At 42.8% G+C, this 21,013-nt stretch overlaps 1 protein-coding gene across 5 annotated transcripts in view; it reads right to left on the bottom strand.

The window, feature by feature from the left end:
• Positions 1-21,013, bottom strand: part of LOC105472448 (nuclear RNA export factor 2) — a 71,618-nt gene that overhangs the window by 8,558 nt on the left and 42,047 nt on the right. For 2 of the 5 annotated variants that reach the window (XM_071089908.1, XM_071089907.1), the window contains exons 3-7: positions 11,019-11,114; positions 1,016-1,205; positions 639-789; positions 255-338; positions 39-143 (exon numbers count right to left, since the gene is read on the bottom strand). In XM_071089908.1, the coding sequence (XP_070946009.1) occupies positions 39-143; positions 255-338; positions 639-789; positions 1,016-1,205; positions 11,019-11,061 (573 nt within the window). In that variant the 5' untranslated portion in view covers positions 11,062-11,114. Of the gene's footprint in view, positions 1-38; positions 144-254; positions 339-638; positions 790-1,015; positions 1,206-3,115; positions 3,178-9,856; positions 9,937-11,018; positions 11,115-12,416; positions 12,468-21,013 lie in introns of those variants that run through there. The other 3 variants (XM_071089909.1, XM_071089911.1, XM_071089910.1) reach the window with 3 other exon arrangements.

The raw sequence follows: 21,013 nt of genomic DNA, 5'->3' as shown, positions 1-21,013 counted from the left end.
CCCAGAGACTAAGTACAGGGAATGCCCTCAACACACACCTTTCGGTTCTCGTCATCACAAATCTTATAACTGACATCCTTCAATACGGAGGCAGTAGTAGCATCCTGGACAAAGAAGCATGCCCGATTTCGGATGTAGTGAAACTACAGGGAGTGAAGGCAAGAGCAACAGCATCAGAGGCCAATGGCCCCTGCTGAGCCAGGCCTCTCCTCGTCCCCCGTGCCCACTCAACTGGCTTCACCATCCTCTCTTACATCAACCGGAGTGAAGGGGGCACTGCAGTGGCTCTGGATTGAATTCATTAGCCATGACTTGTCATACTTTATCCCGTAAGGAATCTAAAGGTAAAAAGAAGAAATAGGAGAGAAGGGAGAGACAACACGGAACTAAGGATGGAGAACAGAACCAACCAGCTGTTTTTTTTTTCTTTTTTTCCGACCTTCTACTTAGCTTAGACCTCTAAAGAAAGGACCGCTGACATGATTTATTATTTTTGTGCCAAATATGGACTCCCTAAACTCCCGTTCCCCCATTCCGAAGCTCTCCTCCGAATAATCAGCTTAGGGTGTTTTAAGTGGTCTTCCTTCTATCAGGTTCCAGAATAGTCTACCTAATGCAGACCCCACCCAGATACTCACTGTGACCTTGAACCAGTTCCTTGTGTATCCATCTTGTGTGTTCTGCCTCATTTTTCTCCCTGGAGGTTTTCTATTTCTCCACGTGGTAATACAGATTTCGTCTTCACTATGCCATTTCATTCTTCTGTCGCATCGGATGCTATAAGGAGTGCTGTGGGGAAGAGGAGAGAAGGCGGGTATCCATTAAATCTAAGAACGTCTTCTCTACATGCTCCACTCACTGACGCCAGGGCTACAATTAGGATTGCTCAGCCACTATTCCACTTCCAGCATTCTTCAGCTCTCTAATGAGAGAAGAAAAGGAAGACCACAGAGAATGAAAGGGTTGCACAGTCCCGGGGGCTGCTACATGCAAACCAAGCTGCCTGGTCACTTACTGTCTTAGTTGTTGGTCCTTGTGGACATCCCGCATCTCCACGCTTCCATCATTCTCCTGGCAGTGTGAAGACGGACGCTCGTACCCACCATGTTCATGATGACAGTTCCTCTTGTCAGAATTATCCCGGAAAGAATTCCCACCTTTCTTTCTTCCTTGAAAAGGGCTACCATGGTCATGGCATTCTGCAACTGAGAACAAAAAGACACGTTTGAGACACATCAATGGTCCACTTACCATGTACCATGTCGTGAGCTAACTCCATGGTAGGGCAAGTAAAGTGCCAACCCGCCACACAAGCCCCAGAAAACAAACTCCTCTGCCTGTCCAGATACAACAACCTTATCTCACAGGTGGCACAATCAGGGGAGGAATCTTGGGAGAGGAAGCAACTGTGTCGAACCTCTTAAGAAATGGAGCAGGAATTATAAAGAACAGAGGTGCGTATGTCCATGGGTTGGACTAGACACTAGTCACACCCCTGGAAGGGGTCCTAATCTTGCCTTCTCTCAGGCTTCTCTAACCTAACAACCACACCAACACCTGGGAGACAAGCTCTCTCACACCTCCCAAATCCAATCTCCAAATGCATTCTGTGAACAATCAGCAAGTTATACTTCTTTGCCGGTATAGTACAAGCTTTAATGACAGGTGGGTCTGATGTAACAGCTTCTCAAGCTGCCCTCCTGCCTCCAGCCTTGCCCTCAACAATACTCAATTTGAAATATCCAGAGCAAGCTTTCTTTTTGCCCAGCCCGAAATGCTTTCAGCCCAAGAGACAACTCTTCCTAAGCAAGTGACAGAATTACTAGAAAGAAAATCAGCAGATATTGAAAACCACTACAGTAACAGGATCTAAATGACATAAATTAAACACTGTACCCAACACACTGTACCCAACAATGAAAACAGAGCGCTTTTTTTCCCCCTCTACTGTCTTGCAGCATTCACGAAGGTAGACCATCTCCTGGACCGTCAAACAGACCTCAACCAATTTCGAAATGTACACCTTGTCTCAGGGCACCCTTATGAATAAAATTTCGGTCACTGCTGACCTCTCTGCAATGTACTGATTATGGCCAGGCCTCAGATGAACTTCTGCAGGGGGGTCATTGCTTTCACCGTGTGTGACCCACTGTCAGGACAGTCCTGCTCCTCTCGACTGTTGGGACTTTCCCTGTGTGCCATTAGAAGTGAAATTAAATGTGGGCAGAGTGTCTGACCCAGACATTCCTGATGCTTGGTCCCTACAACTTGGAGGTGGGGCTGGAGTGCTCTCTTTCTCTCACACTCTACATCCAACGGATCAGGATGGATGTATCTTCTCTTGGCTCCACCTTTAAAAGATATCCAGAGTCTGGCCACTTCTCACCCCCCTCCATTGCTACCTACCCTGGCCAGGTCACCAACATCTGTCTCCTGGATTATGCTGCCTTCCAAGTTGTCCTTCTGCTTTGGCCCTTGACTCCCCTACCATCTATTTTCAACACAGGAGGCAGAGTGACTTTTTAAGGCATAAGTCAAATCTTGCCATTCCTTTACTCAAAATGCTTTAACCGGGGTTTGGAGCCCATCAGTATGTTAAAAAGCTATGAGTCCATAACAGTACTCAGCAACAACAACAACAACAACAACAACAACAACAACAACAACAAAGACCCCTATTGGTGACATTTGGAGGATGTCCAGAAACCAACTCATTTTCATGAAAGTCCATAGATGAAAGGGAAAAAAATCAAAGATTAAAGTGAGGGTTAAGGGCACATGGTCAATATATGGAGCACAGGTATTCCTGAGTCAGAGTCATTTTTGAGAATACGCATTACTTCAGAAATAACGTCACTGAGGGGAAGAAGGTGTAAAAGTGAGCTAGCCAACAGCTACAGCTACAGCCTCAGGCAAGGCCTTGTGTTGGACAAGAGCACATGTGATAAAAAGCCACAGAGGGACCGGACAGAGAGAGATGCCGAAGACAAAAACACACACAGGCGCACGTCCACTTGCTGAACTCTGGCATCTCAGCACAATCCCTGTCTCGCAGTTGTGCTGCCAGAATTACAGGTGATCTCAAGAGTATTATAAAGCAGCTAGTACTTCTCACCCAGACCGCCTGGGTTTCCGCTCAGGCCCCACCATGTACTGGCTGGTCCTCCCACACAGACATAGTAGTGAGTAACCTTTATGACATCACGTGCGTTCCTACTGGTACTTCCTATGTTAGTCTGGAATTCTGCCTACATCACTGCCGTGCCACTGAGTGCATGGCATCAGCATCCCTGCTATGGCACGGAAAGAATGGGATACGAAGAAGACCAACCCTTGCCCAGTGGCAACCAACATTTGCTCAGTGTTGGGCAGACTCACTAGGTTTCTCTCGACCTCCTCACAGAAAATCCATGAGAATTCTATCCACAGTCCCTTTTCAGATCATGAATATTTGGTTCACAGATGTCGGGTACATTTCCCAGCCAAGTCAGTGGCAGAACAGGAATTATGTCCTCATGTATATTGGTCTGCCTCTATACCCTGAGTGTTCCTCCAGAGACTGCACTGGTTCTCCCTTAAATGGCAAGCTTTCAAGTCTCATCGACAGATTTTTTTGTTGAGCAGGCCAGGGATGATGTTTTGTGCTAGTCACTCCTGTCAGGGTGGGAACCAGGCATCTTGGATAAGGTGGAGATCTCTGTCTTGGACCAGATGGGTGTAATCTGTTTGGGCCATGGGTTTTCAGATTAGGAGTCACTTTGGGCTGGTAGTGTCTGGCACAGAACAAGGACCTAATTAGTATTTGTTAAATGAATGCATGTGATGTAGGTTTGAGATCATCAACAAAACCACTTTTGAGAATACATCCATCTGAACCATTTCTACCGACCTCTATTTATATTTATTCCAGAGCTATTCGGGCTGCAGAACTATTTCATAACCTGCCTGCAAAACTAGAATGAATTAATTTTTTCTTCTGCAACATTAATATTTTTTCATTAATGTATCCTTAGAAATAGAACTGAGTACCTCCCTGCAGACTGTGGCTAGAACTGCAGCTTTGAAGATCCCAGAGAAGGAGGCTTTTGCAAATAGTGGTGACAGAAATGAGGAGAGGCGTTCCCTGAATCCAGCAGACAGAGCTTTCTGGACATCTGGTCTCTGTAGGAAGAATGTTCTGGACCTAAAGGCATGTTGTGTTCACTCAGCCTTGTGACAGACAGGAAGCATCATCATCTCTGTCTCAGAGGAAGGGAAGAATGTGTGGTCTGTGTGTCCGTGTTGCCCATGCAAGCAAGTGTTAGTGTTTTGTATTACATGCTTCTACAATTAGGTTACAGATATGCGTACTCCAAATCATGTTGGTAAACACATTGCCACACAACACTGGATCCCACTGCACATTTCTTTTCATGTGTTATGTATTATATATGGCCAAATTTTGTTTCTTGTTCAGAATATGCTTTTTAGTGCTTTTTTTTTCTTTTTTACCTCTCGGTGTTTTAATATTTGAACTGACAGTTTTAAAATAAGAAAGTAATGAAGTTCCCTGTACACAAAACTAACGGAACAATATCCACAGGTTGGCCAGGGTTGCAGAGCACCTCCAGCGAGGGTGGCCAAAAAACCCAGTGGAACACAGCCAGGGCTTCAAAGTGGGTCTAAGATTTTGAGTCCCTGCTCTACAGCTTCCCAGGAGAAGCACATGAGCACTTTTAAGCATAAAGTGATATTTTCCTAAGGATTTTCAATGATATTTACACCAATATACACTTCCACTAACCGTGTGTGAGTCTAATTTTCTGCAATATGCCTAACCATTCAGAAAGTCATTCTTACACTTTGATCCAGACTTTTCACTTTTTGAATGTATTACATAAATCACTCTCTGTCTAAATACATACATATAATTATAGGGCTGTGCTTTACAGGTTCTTTGGGACACAAGGATGACGGGACCAGAGAGTGGCTGATATTGTCAAGGGGAGAGGTAGAAATGACTGCCCTTGGAATGAAGTAGACATGGCAAGGAAGGGGCATGAGTACCTGACACACAGGGTGAAAGAAAAGGCCAAGGGATGGATGTGTGGGTCAGAAAGAAGAGGGTGAGTACAGAGAAGACAAAGAAACACACATTGAAAACGCTTCCAGGGAACTGAATTCATCCTGGTGATACGCTCCCCTCTGAAAACTCTCCTTCCTTCCTGTCCATGTACATCTTGTCTGTCCCTGTTACTTCACTTCAAGATGGACACCAGAGAAACAGTTCCCACACAGTCCGAAAAAAGGAGAGATGATACAAGGCAACAGTGTGCAATGATGACTCTCTTGGACAGAAGGCTGGAGTCGGGACATTCATTCCAGAAACCACACCCATCATTGCCCAGCAGACTTTGAGTGGGCCCTGTCGTGCCGCTCATTTCAGCCTTGACACAGAGTCGCACATTATTGGTTATGGGCATAGGATTTGAGGTCAGATCCATCAGGATTTCAATCCTGGTGCTAAATGCTACGATCCAAGGCAAGTAACTGACCTCGCTGTGACTCAAGTTCTTTTTGCTTGTTTTCCCCCTAACTCAAAGATAGTAACAGTTTCTACCTCATGGGGCTACTGTAAAAATTAAGTGAGTTAACACATGGAAATACGTGAAAAGCACCAGGAGAAATGCCCGTGACCTAACAAGCACTATAAATAAGCTGTCTACTACTATGTCGAGAACTTAGTACAACATCTGGCATTTATCGAGGGAGAAATACATGTTAGTTGCATTCGTTGTTATTAGTCCTCCTGTAAATGACAAGAGATGAGTGAGTGGCATCCGGTTGCCACGTCAGCTATTAATGTATTTTACAAAGCGGCAGTAGTAAAACAGGGCAGCCCCGGCTCCAGTGGGGAATCATCTGACGTACGGATTAAGGGAACCAAAACTGAAAGCTCAGAGCATGAAACAGGTTATGTGGAAGGATTCAGTAGGGAGCTTAAGTCCCCGTTTCCAATCTTTGAGGAAAAAAATGTATTATTATGCAAGAAATGTTTCAGGTTTAAGTGGCAGACTATAAGCAGCAAGGCAGAATACTCGTCACACCACACGATACAAAGGGAAAGAAAAACAAAGTCAGGTTATAAAACTGTATATTACGGTATGATTCCTCAGAAGAAAATATTAATGAAAAACTATGTTTTCATTTGTAAATATAAACACAAACAAGTCAGGGTAAAGGGACATGTGAGAATGTCAACCATGTGTAGAAGTAGGTGGCTGGAATGCAGAATGGTTATACTTTCACACCTACACTTTATACTTGTATAAGAGGATGTTTATGGCTGGGTCAGGGTTTTGTCAAGTGCTTGGGGAGAAGCACTTTTCCTATTGACCCATATACAGCATAATGGAAACCATCTATTACTGATAATCAGGTGTGAATATCTTCTCTCCGATTAATATGCTAACCTCACTTTTGACGACTCATTCAACTTCTCCTGATCCCAGGTTTCTTATATGTAAAAATCAGAGATTAGGGCTAGCTACCACCTCAATCAAGATATAGAACCTATAACACACCCCAAAAGGTTTCCAGTTGATCTCCTCTTCATCCCTTGGCCCCATACAGACATTGATATACTTTCAGTTACTATAGATTCGTCTTCCTGTTCTAGGATTTCATACAAATGGACTCATACAAGCTGTACCCTTTGGGTCTGGCTTCTTTAACTCGGCATACTGTTTCTGAGACCCATCCATGTTCTTGACTTTTCCTTGCTGAGTAAAAGCCCCTTGATGGATATACCATAATTTGTTCACCTTTTATGTTGTTGTTTTAACGAAGTTTCAGGAGGAAGTGAAAGGAGATCCTTGCCTTCAAAAAGCCATCTTTCTTGGGCAGTCTTCTATTCTTTTGTAATAGACACAATTTCATCCTTTATCACTCCTTTGTCGCTCTGGGAAAATACTATCTTAATGTCTGTTTCAGCCTCTTCCATTTTTTCTGTTCCCTCAGTGCCAATTATTGGATTTGTTGAGTTTGTGCCATCCTTCCATGCTGATCCTGGGTTGTGACTGTCTTCTGCAGAGGAGGCTCCACTGCAGAATCAGCCCTGGGCTGATTAGCTTTAATCCATACCTTGCTCTGGCCTTGCCGGCAGTTTAGCTTCAAGCCGGACACAAACTGTGGTGGCCCCGGCTTTACCACTGTGTTTTCCCATTTCCTTTCTCTTTGAAAAAGACAATCGTCTTGATTTCTTACATGGGAATCTTTATTTCATATTTTCCAGTGTAACTATGTATTTATTATTATTGTAATATTATCATTCTGAAACCACAATTATAACATTTTTAAATTACATATTGTAAAAGGCTTGCATTCTTATCATTTAAATTGTTCAAGCAGTTCTCAACCATGATTACACATTACAGCCACTTGGGGACACTGAGACAATTCACTAGCACCAGGACACACCCAGAACAGTCAAAGCAGAACCGTGGTTAGATCCAGGCAACCACATTTTTTTTAACTCTCCACGTGAATTGCAGTGTGCAACCAAGGTTGAAAACAACTGTGCTAAAGCTTTTGGCTTATGCTTGCCAGAGGATCCTAGGAATAGCTGCCTCCTCATTCTGCTCACTTCCTACTCAGCACTGTTTTGGGGACCCAATGAGTCTATTAGCTTAGAGCGGGTGTCAGCAACTATGTCCTGTGGGCCAAATCTATCCCAGATCCCCATTTCCTTCAAGGTCTTTTGCTTGCAACCAATTTTACTGCCAAGCACTGTGTTAATCAAGGTCCCAACTTGCCTATGCCAGAATTCACTCTAGTTCTTTTATACAAACAAGATATCTGTAATAAAATATATTACATAGCTTACAAAAACTCTGTGAGGGCCAGAAAAGCAGGCCTGGATGCTGCACAGCCAGGAGAAGCCCACCCACATTATGGGACTGCTACCGCTGAAATACCACTGCTGCCTGCCCATTAATTGACATGCATGACAGAGACTGAATTCTAGAAACTCTGCAATGGCTGCCCCATAACAACTGGAGACCTCCCTCATCACAGGTAGTCCACCCCACATATGGCTCCCATGTTATTCAGTTCCACCTCTGAGTCTCATGTTGGCACATATGCTTGATGCAATAGGTATCCCATTTGGGACCCTAACTGCAAGGGACTCTGGTAAATTGTATGTGTGTGAGAGTGTATTTGTGTGTGTGTGTGTGTGTGTGTGTGCGTGTGTGTGCGTGTGTGTGAGAGAGAGAGAGAGAGAGAGACAGAGAGAGAGAGAGAAAGATAAAGAGCGAGAGTGTGTGCACACATGTGTGTGGTCATGTGCATGTATGTTTCCTTTCATGTTCCAACTTTCTAGTCTCTACAGTACAGGAAAGCATATAAGAATGTTTAAGAGCGTTGGAATAGTTGCCAAGTAAGCAGATTCATCGTATATTTCCAAGACATGTTTTCCGTTGTAAATGGTATATTTACAATAAAGATGGTATTTTCTATTTGTTAACATGGTTTGTGTATATTCATCTTATATCCAACAAACTTGTTGATCTCCATTATTAATTTTAATTTTCTGTAGCTTCTCTTGAGTTTCATATGAAGATAGTCACATTGACAGCTTTATTTTCACTTTTATACATGTATTAATTTGTGTGCGTAGGCATCCATGTATGACAGCTTACCGCACTGCCTAGTATGATATATGGCTTACTGCACTAGACTCAGTACGACATTGAACAGAATTCGTCATACCAGTCATCTTTATCCCTTTTCTGATTGTAAGGAGAATACTTCTAATGTTTTACTATTAAGGGTGGTGTCTGATGGGGTGTATTGTTTTGATACCCATTGTCAGTTTAAAGAGATAGCTTTCTATATTACCGATCTGCTGAGAGTTATTGTTATTGTGGTTGTTCAATCCCGGTTGGTTAATTTATTGCATACTTTTTTTTTTTTAACTGGATCTTTTGTTGTATTTGTCCTGTCCTCCTCCCTTTATTCAGCTAATGTGTTAGATTACATTACAGATCTCTTAAAATGTTAAACTCAGCTTGCATGCTTGGGATTAAACACAACCTTGTTATGCTGTATTATCTGTTTTACCCATTGTTGGGTTTAGTTTGCTATTAATTGATTCACATTATTTGCGTTTATGTAACTAATTCAGATTGGCTAGTAATTTTGCCTTGTCAAGAATACACTGAATAAACCAAGGTTTTCTATTCTTTGGGTTTGGAAAGTTACATATATTTTTCCCCTGGAATTCATCTATTTAATCTAAGTTTTCAAATTTTCACATCTTTTTCATAATGTGATCTTTTTCAATCTTTTATGTCACTGTAAGTGTGACACTATCTTCATTCCAAAAGTGGCTTACCTGCACCATCTCGCTAATTTTCTCTGCCCATGTGGCCAGAGATTTTATCATTATCCTGTGCTTCTGAAACACTGACATCTAGCAATTTTGTTCAACTCTCTCACATCTGTTTTCAGTTTCATCAAGGTAGGCTCTATTTTTTTATCATTTTTCCTTAACATAATGGAAAGACATGGAGATTATTCCATATTAAGTAAATGATCAATGAAAAGTCCTTTCATCTACCACCTGGTTTTATTTTTATAGTTGAATACAATGGATATTCAAATATCCAATACATTCCCTCGTTTGGAAAAGACCTCTGGCTTATCAATGTTGGTCTTTTTAACCAGCGCCATCGTGTCTATTCAATTAAACTATCAGATGATTAAGGAAGAGGGCATTGCATCATTGATGTAAAAGAATTTTTACTATAAGCTTCCTTTAAGAGAAGAGCAGGCAGCGTAGAAAGAAGCAGAAAGGATGTAAAAGAAATCATACCTGGGTGGATTCAAATCCTGATTCTGTCACTTACGGCCGATGTGATGTTAGGCAAGTACTTAATCCTTCCCAGCTTCGATTCCTTCATGCAGTTGTCAGTGCTGCCATTTACCAAGTGTTTACATTCTCCCCTGTACCAGGCACCTGGTAGGACTGCCCGACCCGACTGTCTTCCTTGGGGCAGGGCCGTGCATGTGACTAGCTCTGGCCAATGGGTTGTGAGTGATGAGTGACATGGGTTATTTCTGGGTCAGAACCTTTGGTTGCTGGCTTGAGACCCTCTAGGGCTCTCTCCCACTCTGACGCAGTGAGTAACCCTTTTCTAGATGGTGGCTGCTCCATTAGTTTGGGTCTCTGAGTCATTCCAATAAGAATCGCTCAGAACCCTACATCCACCATCCCCCGAAGGATCTGCACCTGCCATAAACATGCAGCAGGAGTGAGAAATAAGCCACTGAGGTCTGGGGGTGGCCAATAAGCACGGCGTTACACTCAGCCTCTCCTGACCCATATATCTCATCTGTCAATTAAAATAACACCCTCTCAAGATTTTCCTGAGGGTTAAATGCAGCAACTTGCATGACGGCTGAGGTTATCACAGTGCTTGACATATGACAGGGGCTCAAACTATGGCAGTTGTAATTATTAAGTAACAATAGGTACTGCATCTGCTTGTCCTGACAGGTAAGTTGTATCTTGTTTTCAAGAGTGGGGCACTTTATTTGCTGCCACAGGTAACATTTCCTAACGACTTGCATTTAGGCACATATTGTTTGCCACCACCATGGTATCAGACGCATGCTTGGCGGCATCTCTGAAGAGTAAACAAGTAGGAAGATTCAAGCAGCAGAGACTGACTGATGACATAAGATAAAATGAATTAAAGAGCAATAATCAATTTCTTAATGAGCAGAATAGATTACAACTATTATAAACCCACATTCCATTGTGCTGAGTAAACAAAGGCACAAGGTTTTACAGTGTTAGAAGATGTAGTCTGAACCGGGTTTCCCCAAATATTTCCTGAAGAACACTGGCACCTCAAATGCTCTGTGGAAAAAAATGTTCCATTCCCATACAAGTTGGGGAAAGTAGCCCTCCCTTTGAGACTCGTGTTGTATATTAGTATATCATCTAAAAAACTCCTACAGTATTCGTTTACCTTCAGTTCTGTATGTCCCACACTTCCTCAGAGTAGAGCACATGTTGTTGTTGCTTTGTCCTGACCCTAGAGTCTCACAGAACAAACTTGGAAATGCTGAAATGAGAGAAAAATAGATTATTCAAGCTACATGTAATATCAAATATCACAAGTGACAACATTCTCTGACCATCTGCCAAGCAATATTTAAAACCCCGTAAGATTAAGCACAATCTTGCTATTTGCTCAACTTCATTCACCCAATACCGCTTTCATGACATACCAAATGTTATCACCCATGATTGTAACTTAAATCCGTTCACTATACTTTTCCACAGGAAGAAAAGGAGAGAGTTTTCAGGAAGGAACCTAAGAAGCCATCATTAGAAAACCAGGGGTTGATGGGGGAAGAATCAGAAACAAAAGAGTGCCAAGCTATACTACTATAAGCCACTGAGACATCCTAAGCACATACACACACAAAAAATTGTCACCCCACTCCCAAATGTACTTTTTAAAGCCAGTGAAGTTCAAACAAAGTATAACAAGTAAATTCCGAATCTTCACATCATGACGACTTGGACACTTTTATTGAAATATCAAATTCTCTTTAAAAAAAATTCCCGATTCCCCTCTCTCCCTTTCGCCCACCCCCCTGAGCCCATGTTTAGAAAATTTAGTAGAAAAATAAATCATGGAAACAAAGAGAATCTTTACATAATGGAAAAAGAGACAGAAACTAAGATTGGATCTGGAATCGTCTATACAAACTGGGATCTAGGAAGTCTCGAGTGTCCTTAATAACAATATGATCTGAGGAGGGGCAGAGGACAGAATCACCTGGCACGGACGGTGAATCAGGCAGGGTGACTGGCAAGGGTAGGGTTTTTCGTGTGGGGGCGGGAAGAGGGGGGATCCCATGAGGCTTCCACAGCCCTACCCGGGAGAAACGACTTACAAGTTCATGAATTCCCGCCGCCCCACTACCAACCCTACCCCTATCCCGCCAACCCCATATTCTGCCCCAGTGCTTTCTCCTCCTTCACTTCACTCTCTACCAACAACAGCTCCTGTGAGTCCAGGATCAAGGCGAATGGCAGACATAGATGCATGGGTGCATACGCGTGCGCACGCACGCGCGCGCGCGCGCACACACACACACACACACACACACACACACAGAGTTTCTCTGCCAGGTGTTCACAAGTTTGGCCACATTAGGAAAGTCCTCCGCTACCTTCACCCAAACCCCCCATACCCCCGACCCTTCCGCAGCCCCCACCCTTCCCCACCCCCCGCCCCCCCACATCACCACCCCTCCACCCCCCTCACCACCCCACCCCACCCCTTCAGAGCCTCTGCTATTTGGAGATTGCTCAGCCACCCCTTAAAGCCCAATTCTCAGTAAACTTCTAGTACCGGCTGGTTCCACTCGTACCAGACTTCCTTCCAGCGTGGCAGGATATGAAAGTTGCCGGAAGGCTTATGATCGGAGCTGCAGTCCAATAAAACTTCCGCCTGAGTCAGGGCGTGGAGCCGGAAGCACCTCTCTGACGGGATTTGGAGCACTCAATCTTCACATGAATGGGAGGGTGCAGAATCTCACGTGACCATAAGAGTCACATGTACAGCAGCCATTGGTTAGCTGCGGTGCTCACAGGACCACAAAGGCTTTGCCTGCCACCAGATGATAGGAGCCACTTGGCTGCCCACGCACGCATCTGCAGAGTTCGGCAGCTCACAATCTTCACGTGACAGAGAGGAATGAGCCTGACACTGTGGCCATGGGGAGGGGTGGGTGGGAGCAGTGTACATGACCATAACATCCACATGACCCTAAACAGTAGGTCATCTATATGACTTCGAGGGCTGAGACTTCCACATGCTGGTGGCCAGTAATGGCCAGGTGAGGGAAGAATCCATGTGAGCAACAGGGTTCAGGAGTCCACCATACTGCAGTGACTGGAAGAGCTGGGCCCATCGCATGACCATAGGAGCAACACGACAAGAGAGGCCACATGACCTCAAAGTTTTAGAACCCTTGGTGCTGATATGACCAGCAGGGCCCTGTCAGTAGGACTCACAATTGTAGGGTTCACATGATGGTGGCATCCACATGACTTGCAGCCTTGGGATCCTGCAAGGCTCAAGTACCCAGGATAGGTGGGTCAGCTTGGGTCAATTTCCTGACAGTAGAATCCAACCACTGTAGAGTTCTCCTGATCTGCATGTTTCAGGGGACCGTTCTGTTCATGAGACCCGGAGCTCTGAGACTGCCCGTATTACTGAGATGGTGGTACCTCCAGATAACCTTCCACAGCACACAAACTTGAGCTTTTGCTACCCCATCCCACGTTTTATTTATTTATTTATTTTTATTTTTTGAGGCGGAGTTTTGCTCTTGTTGCCCAGGCTGGAGTGCAATGGCACGATCTCGGCTCACTGCAACCTCTGCCTCCCGGGTTCAAGCGATTCTCCTGTCTCAACCTCCCAAGTAGCTGGGATTGCAGGCGCCCGCCAGCACGCCCGGCTAATTTTTGTATTTTTTTAGTAGAGATGGGGTTTCACCACGTTGGCCAGGCTGGTCTCAAACTCCTGGCCTCAGGTGATCCGCCCACCTTGGCCTCCCAATGTGCTGGGATTACCGTGTGAGCCACCGCTCCTGGTCCCCCATCCCTCTTTAATATATTTTATGTGTTTCATTTCTAACAACACTTGAAATTTAATACTTCACGATGAAAAAGGCCCTCACTAAAACCATAATCGTTGACACTACTGCAAGAGCCTAAGCAGTTCGTACAGGTAAGCACCGTTGACTTAATTTCATACAGGGCCAAAGGAAATTAAGGCAAACCTAATGAATTTTAGTTGTTCATTTGAAAAAGAAAATGTGTATAGTGATTAGTATGTGCCACACACTCCAAAAGGTTAACGCATTTAAGAGTGCTAACTCTATGGAGTGGGCGGTATACCAGAATTTTACAGACGAGGAAATTGAAGCACAGAGGCGTTAAGATCACTTGCCTAAGAGGTCACAGACATTGCAGGTGGCAAACCAGCTGTCTCTCCCAGGCAGTATGGTGCTAGACTGTTCTGACCACCCCCCGGGTTTTCCAAAGGAAATTAATTTTAGTTCAGCCGTATTAATTCACAAAAACTGGAAGACAGACCCGGTTACTGAGAGTTGAGGTCTTGGATGTTCTCATTGAAATACCAACTAAGTAATTTCAATTACTATCAGTAATTAGCACCAGTCAACGCTGAATCTAATTAAGGACCTCAGGAGGATCTTTTAAATGTATACATATAAACCTACTATTAATATATAAAATATGTGTATACGAAAGTCAGTATAAAATGTTTGAGGTTAGCTGAAAACATTTCCTTCTTTAAAAAAGATTACTGAAAAGAGAAAGATTGGCACTTTTAAAACATCATACCTGGCTCTGGCCTGAACTGCAACAATTTTGTACGAGTGGAATCTGAATTATAATTAGATTTTACTGTATTTTTATTCTGCCTGTGTCTCCCCAGAAAGGATAGAGAAGGAGAGTACACACTGTAGTTGTTGTTAATCACAATTTCACGACCACCTGTTTTGCTGATTTGCGTGGGAAACTGCAGCTTCATCTGCATGTCCAAAATAAATTTGGTGGAGTGGAGTCTTTCTGGTTTGCTTGCAGAGGCAAACAATGCTATACAAGCGTTGGGATTACTTTGCTAGGTTCCCGCACTGTGGCCTGGCTACATGAATAAGCAGAAGAAAACTCAACAGACCAAATTTTCCACCACAGTTAAAGTTGAATATACTAGTGAGGACAACAGGCTGTGTTTGTGGCTTTAAGGTTATCAAAGGAAGTCATGACATTTGGACGAGATCGGGTGCGTTCAGGGTGGTATGGCCGTAGACTGAAGTCATGATATTTGGAGTGAAAGACTAGGAAGTGCCAATCAGTGGGTCTCGGATAATTCTGGAGAATTATTTATGGGACTCATGTGAATAGAGAATATAAAATGGGGCTACATATTTATGAAAGAGCCTATTATGAAAGTTCAAGTTGGATTTAGGAAGTATCTATACAAAGTCACAGGATGGAAGCCTACTTCAAGACCTGGTATCTGCCCTGGCCCCAGTTTCTATCATTACATACAGATGAACAGATCACCAGTAAAAGACAGAGCAGAATTTTATCTAGCCCACCTATGCTCAACTGGAACTTACACAGTATTGATGATGGTCAAATTCTTTCACCAAAAGACAAATCCTGATTATAACTCTTACATTAAGTCATAGTTTCCTCCTGTCAGACCTGATACTCATATCATTCGCTCTTTCTCTGAGATGATTATCAGGACTTTGTTAGGATTTTAAGTTACACCAATGGAAGTCTGTCAGTGCTCTAATATACACAAACAATGGGGGAAGGTAACTCTACAGACAAAGACTCGTATGTCTGGGGTCCAGTTTAGGCACTGAATTTATTAGGCGCTGTGTCTACTGGGGTGAGACAGGTTGATAAGCCATTTCTCTTGCATGTGATATGGCAGGATTTAACGGGAACAACTTCACCTTCTTTTACCTTTTCGTTCTGTGGTGGACATTTTGGGGATCCATGCTAGTGGTTTTAGGAGGAGTGGCTTTACCTAACAGAAAAGAGAGAAAGGGGAGTACTGGAACTCCCCTTTCTAGAACTTACTTACTTTACTTAGAACTCCCCTAAGTATCAGAACGGTTGTGACGTTGTTAAATTAAACATACTCTAAGGCTTTTGGTTTGAACACAGATACATACACCTGAACTAGGTGTCCTATGTAAATTAACTTTCAGAAAGTAAAAATGACTGACCTAGCAACAGCATACAAGGGAAAGCATAAGATGGGACTCTATCATTATGGGCAATGCATTCAAGACATATTTTTCTGTGTTCCTTTGTGAAATTCATTAACGTAGCTAGAAGTAACTTTATGTCAGTGCCAAGCAATAGGAAAAAAAGAGAAGCAGTTGCAGATAGTGCTCCCTGGCAAATTACTCAATATGCCAACCCCTCAATGCAAGGTAAAATTCAACAGCTCTAGGTAATAGGCTCACTCTTTGAGGATTACCACAGCATACAAGTACAAAATTACATCTACAATGAAAACTTCCTTCAGGCAAAGGATGGAGAGGAGTGAAAAGGTAGGGATTCCATAGAGGGTGTTTACTCAAGAGTAGTGCCACATGTGAAGATGCAGCTCTCTGGTCCAATGTGCAAACCCCCTCCACTGTGAAGACCATTTAAAAAAATGAGCAATTATGATTCAAAGATTTCTAATGTATTGAAAGTAGAGAATTTTAAATTTCCCAGATTGCTTCTTGTTATCTGCTCAAGGCAACTATATTTTGCAATTCAAAAAATAGCTCAAAATACTCTGTCGGAAAACATTTTCAGATAATTTTTAAAATATAGCCAGCCACATTGTTTTCTTTTTAATGTATGCAAAATTTACACTTTGTTTCTTGTGATCAGCTTATCACTGATAAATTATTATCAGTGATTAGATCCTGTGAAAAAATGCAAGATATATAACGTTTGTGTTTTCTTTTAATCCTTGGATTTAAAACATCACGTAGTTTATCAACAGTTATAGAATGACTCACTGGTTGGATTGCTCAATTGGCTAAGTCCATCAAGGAGTTAGCAAATAATGAACCAGTGAACACGATTAAGCTCATTTGACAGTGTAGATGCAGACTAAGGCAAAACATGAGCAAAAACACATTACATATCTTGTCTATGTGATACTACAACGTCTTTATTAAGAGCTTCCATTTATATATTGATAATTAATTTTCAAATCTGCATATTCGCAGATTGGGTGATTATCTTATTCTTAATTTTCTTTTCATATGCATATTTGGTATCGTTATGGAAACATATTCTTTTCAAAGCGTGAATAAATGCGTGCATTAGAGGAAAAGGTTGTTGTTCAATTTTGGTACATTATAGGAGTCTGACTCTCTTCTTTTTTCTCTCTTTGAGACGGAGTCTCGCTCTGTTGCCCAGGCTGGAGTGCAGTGGTGGGATCTCGGCTCACTGCAACCTCCGCCTCCCAGGTTCAAGTGATTCTCCTGCCTCAGCCTCCTGAGTAGCTGGGACTACAAGTGCGTGCCACCAAACCCTAATTTTTTGTGTTGTTGGTAGAGACGGGGTTTCACCTTGTTAGCCAGGATGGTCTCGATCTCCTGACCGCGTGACCCACCCGCCTTGGCCTCCCAAAGTGTTGAATTACAGGCGTGAGCCCCCACGCCCGGCTGAGTCTGACTTTCTTCTAAAGACCCAGGGCTTTTAAGGCTGTTCCATATTGAAATCTGAGGATCTTTGATGTCTTTATGAAGTCTGTGTCACGTGTTTACAGAATGACAAAACTTAACAGTAACTATGAAGAATTCATTTACCTCTGGTCAAATAATCCCGACACGACATCATCTCAGGACAACAGCGAATAGAAAACTTTGCCAACGAATCGAAAAAGAATGAAAATGGAATTCAAGCATCCCACAGTGGATGCCTGTTGAGGTTCTTCCAAAACATATACTGCACAGGGGAGAGCTCTCATGCTTTGTAACTGCCTATTCATGAATTTAATATAGGTAGCTCCTGAATAAAGTATCTGTCTTTGTTACCCGAAGAGTCACTCTATTAGGAAACAAGAAGGACTTGAATATTGTGCTTACTATGCTCATAGTGGTATATATAATTTGAGTCTGTACCTGCAGGTGACATTTTTGTTTACCTACACAATATACATTCCTCACCTTCCTGACTGGGCTCAGGCCTCCATCAGTGTATCTCCTCCCAATAGAGTCATGTGCTTGAGCATACATGGTCACATTCTTAGCTCCAAGAGTGGGCCCAGAATTAGTCTAATCTAATCCAATAATCCAATGCCCAATCCAGCAGTGGTTGGGTCAAGACTTAGCCTGGATCTTTACATCTTTCAGTTACTGGCTCAGTTAACCATGAAACTCACCTTGCCTCTGAACTCTCAGTTATATAAGCAAATGTCTTTCCTTATCGGATAACCCAGAGAGACTTGCACTTTCTGTTAGTTGTAGTTTAAACATCCCTGGCCAATACACATTCAATTTTATGGCCATCCTGGACATCTTACAAAGATGGCTTTCTAAAATAAAACCAACATATTGGTCTTTCGGTCAAAGATTTTTACGTCCCGTTCAGAGTTTCTACACCTAATCTTGTCACAATCCCGGGTGACTTCAATGTCCATGTAGAAAACCAATCTGATTCCAAGCCTCATGGTCGCAAGACCTCTTATTTGACTGCCATGCTCATGGGCACTCCCTGGATCTTGCTACCTCTTGGAACTGCCCCAACTCTAAAATAGTGCACTTTTAGATTTTATTGTGGCAACCTTCTTGTAACTCTGAACATCGTGCTTTATATATTTCTTGGCTATGTTTTTGAGTGCACGTAAGTTCAGACTTTTTAGCTCTTTGATAAATGTTCTATCATGACTACCTGGTGGCCTTCTTTATTCCAAATAATTATTGTTGTCTCAACATTGATTTTTTTGTCTGATACTAATACAAAAGTAACAGTTTTAAATGGTTTGACTTGTGACTGGTATTGTGGGGTTTTTTTATGTTTTGTTTTTTTTTTTTTCCTTCCATCACTTTATTTACTTCATTTCTGTGACAGGCCAGGAGAGTTACGTGCATGATGCCCGATACTGAGATGACATTGCTATGAGAGACAAGAGAGCCAAGGTGAGAGAAGGGGCAATGAGCAGGCAAGTGTATGACATGCTGGGCTTTCATAATCCTGCAGCTTCTCAAGTTCAGAAGACTCTCTACAGGCAAAGAGGTTCTGGTGGATGGCAGGAAAGATCTGGGACAACTAAGCCCCAGATAAGACTACACTAAGACTACTTTATTAATCAAGAGTGGTTTCACTGAGGAGAGACAGGGGCATTTACTACTGAGGATTTGGGACTGGAGCACAGTTAGACAGGAGGAATATGTTTTGGTGACCGATTGCACAGCATAGTGAGCAGAGTTAATCATAATGTATCATATATTTCAATATTGCTTTAAAAGTAGATTTTAGATCTTCTCATCACAAAATGTGATAAGTAGGTGAGATGATGGATATATTAATTAGCTTGAGTTAGTCTTTCTAAATGTATACACTTATCAAAATATCACATTGTGCCCCGTAAATATATACAATTTTGTAAAATTAAAAAATAAATAAATAAAATTTAAAAACAAATGAAAGGAACACAGAACTTGAAGTCCAACATTTTGCTATTACTAACGGAACCTCTCTTTTACTTCATGACACTTGACCTTTCTTAGTTTCAGCTTTCTATTTAGCTATAGACAAAATTATCCGTCATGACCCTCACTTTGGTGTGAGAATTAAATGAAACTTACATAAAGCTCTGTGTAGAATAAGGGCTGAGTGGTTTAGCACTGTGGGAGCAGCTGAGTGCCAAACGCTCCTCCTCTACACCCTCTTTATTTAATCATCGGTCCCTGGGACACCGGCTGCCATGGCTACGCACATGAATACCCTTGAGGGTAAGGAGAATGTATGCTACGGCAGGAACTGTGGTACTCACGCCTGAAAAACAATGACTGTTAACCAACTTGGTGCCATGCTTAAGTCTCCCTGGGGTGATGGGTTCCTTCCTTTTCTCTTTCTCTCTTTCTCTCTTTCTTTCTTTCTTTCTTTCTTTCTTTCTTTCTTTCTTTCTTTCTTTCTTTCTTTCTTTCTTTCTTTCTTTTCTTTTTTTTTTTTTTGTAGTAACTGACAGGGGTTCATCCCCAGGCCCATCTCAGGGATCCACAATCACAAATAATGTCCATATGGCTGCCCCAAGCAGCCATTGATGTTCACCAGGCTAGACACAGTGACCAAAGAGCTCTAGCTTGATCCTTGCTAAACAGGACTCAAGTGCTGTATTCGTTTCTTCAGGCTGCTATAACAAATTTCCATAAATGGGTGGCTTAAAACAACAGAATTTTATACTCTCACATTTCTATTGGCCAAATGTTTGAAATCAAGGTGTCAGCAAGATCGGTACCTTGTGCTGGGGGTGGCAGTTAAAGGGAGAATCTGTACCACATATCTCTCTTAGCTTCTGGTGGTTGCTGGCAATCCTTGGCATTCCTTGGCTTGTGGCAGCTTACCGCTAATCTCTGCCTCGGTTGTCACATGGCAATCTCCCTATGTGTCTGTCTCTGTGTCCCAATTTTCCTCTTCTTATAAAGATACCAGTCATTGGATTAGGGCACGCCCTAGTCCAGTGTGACTTTATCGTCACTTGATTACATCTACAGAGACCTTACTTCCAATTAAAATCACCTTCACAGATTCCAGGTAGACATAAATTTGCGGGGGTGGGGGGATGCATGCACTATTCAACCCAATAGAGTCTACCCTCTGGCTCCCCAATATTTACATTCTTACCGTGAGTAAAATATAGTCACCCCATCTCCAAATCCCCCAGATCTTCACCTATTCCAGCATTAACCCTAAATCCAAAATCTCATCTAAAATTGTCAGGATCTTACCGAGTAGACTTTGGGTAAGGTCCACCCTGGGGCAATGTTCCTCTCTGTCTGCAGGCCTATGAAGCTAGAAAACAAGTTATCTACTTCTAGAATACTACGGTGGGACGGACGTAGGTTAGACGTCCCCTTCACAAAAGGGAGACGGTGGAAAGATTAAAGGGATTGTCGCTCTGGGGCAAGTTCACAACCCAGCAGGAAAAAAGTCCATTAAGATTCAGGCCGAGAGTAAACTTCCATGGTTCAATCTTCTGCCCCATGGGCCCTTCAGGGAGGCAGCCCCAAATTTTGGGACCCTCCAGGGAGGCAGCCCCATCTTCCTGGCTTTCTGGGTCAGGGACTCAGTCCATCTAGCCCTCCAGGGTAATGACAATGCCATTTCTGGTCTGGTCTTCCATGTTTCTGCCTTCAGAGACATGCTTCTTTCATTTTTGTCCCA

Source organism: Macaca nemestrina, unplaced genomic scaffold (assembly GCF_043159975.1).
Source record: "Macaca nemestrina isolate mMacNem1 unplaced genomic scaffold, mMacNem.hap1 Scaffold_148, whole genome shotgun sequence".
Taxonomy (NCBI): domain Eukaryota; kingdom Metazoa; phylum Chordata; class Mammalia; order Primates; family Cercopithecidae; genus Macaca; species Macaca nemestrina.
Note: the sequence above shows the minus strand (reverse complement) of the source record. Positions and strands in the feature narration are given on the sequence as shown.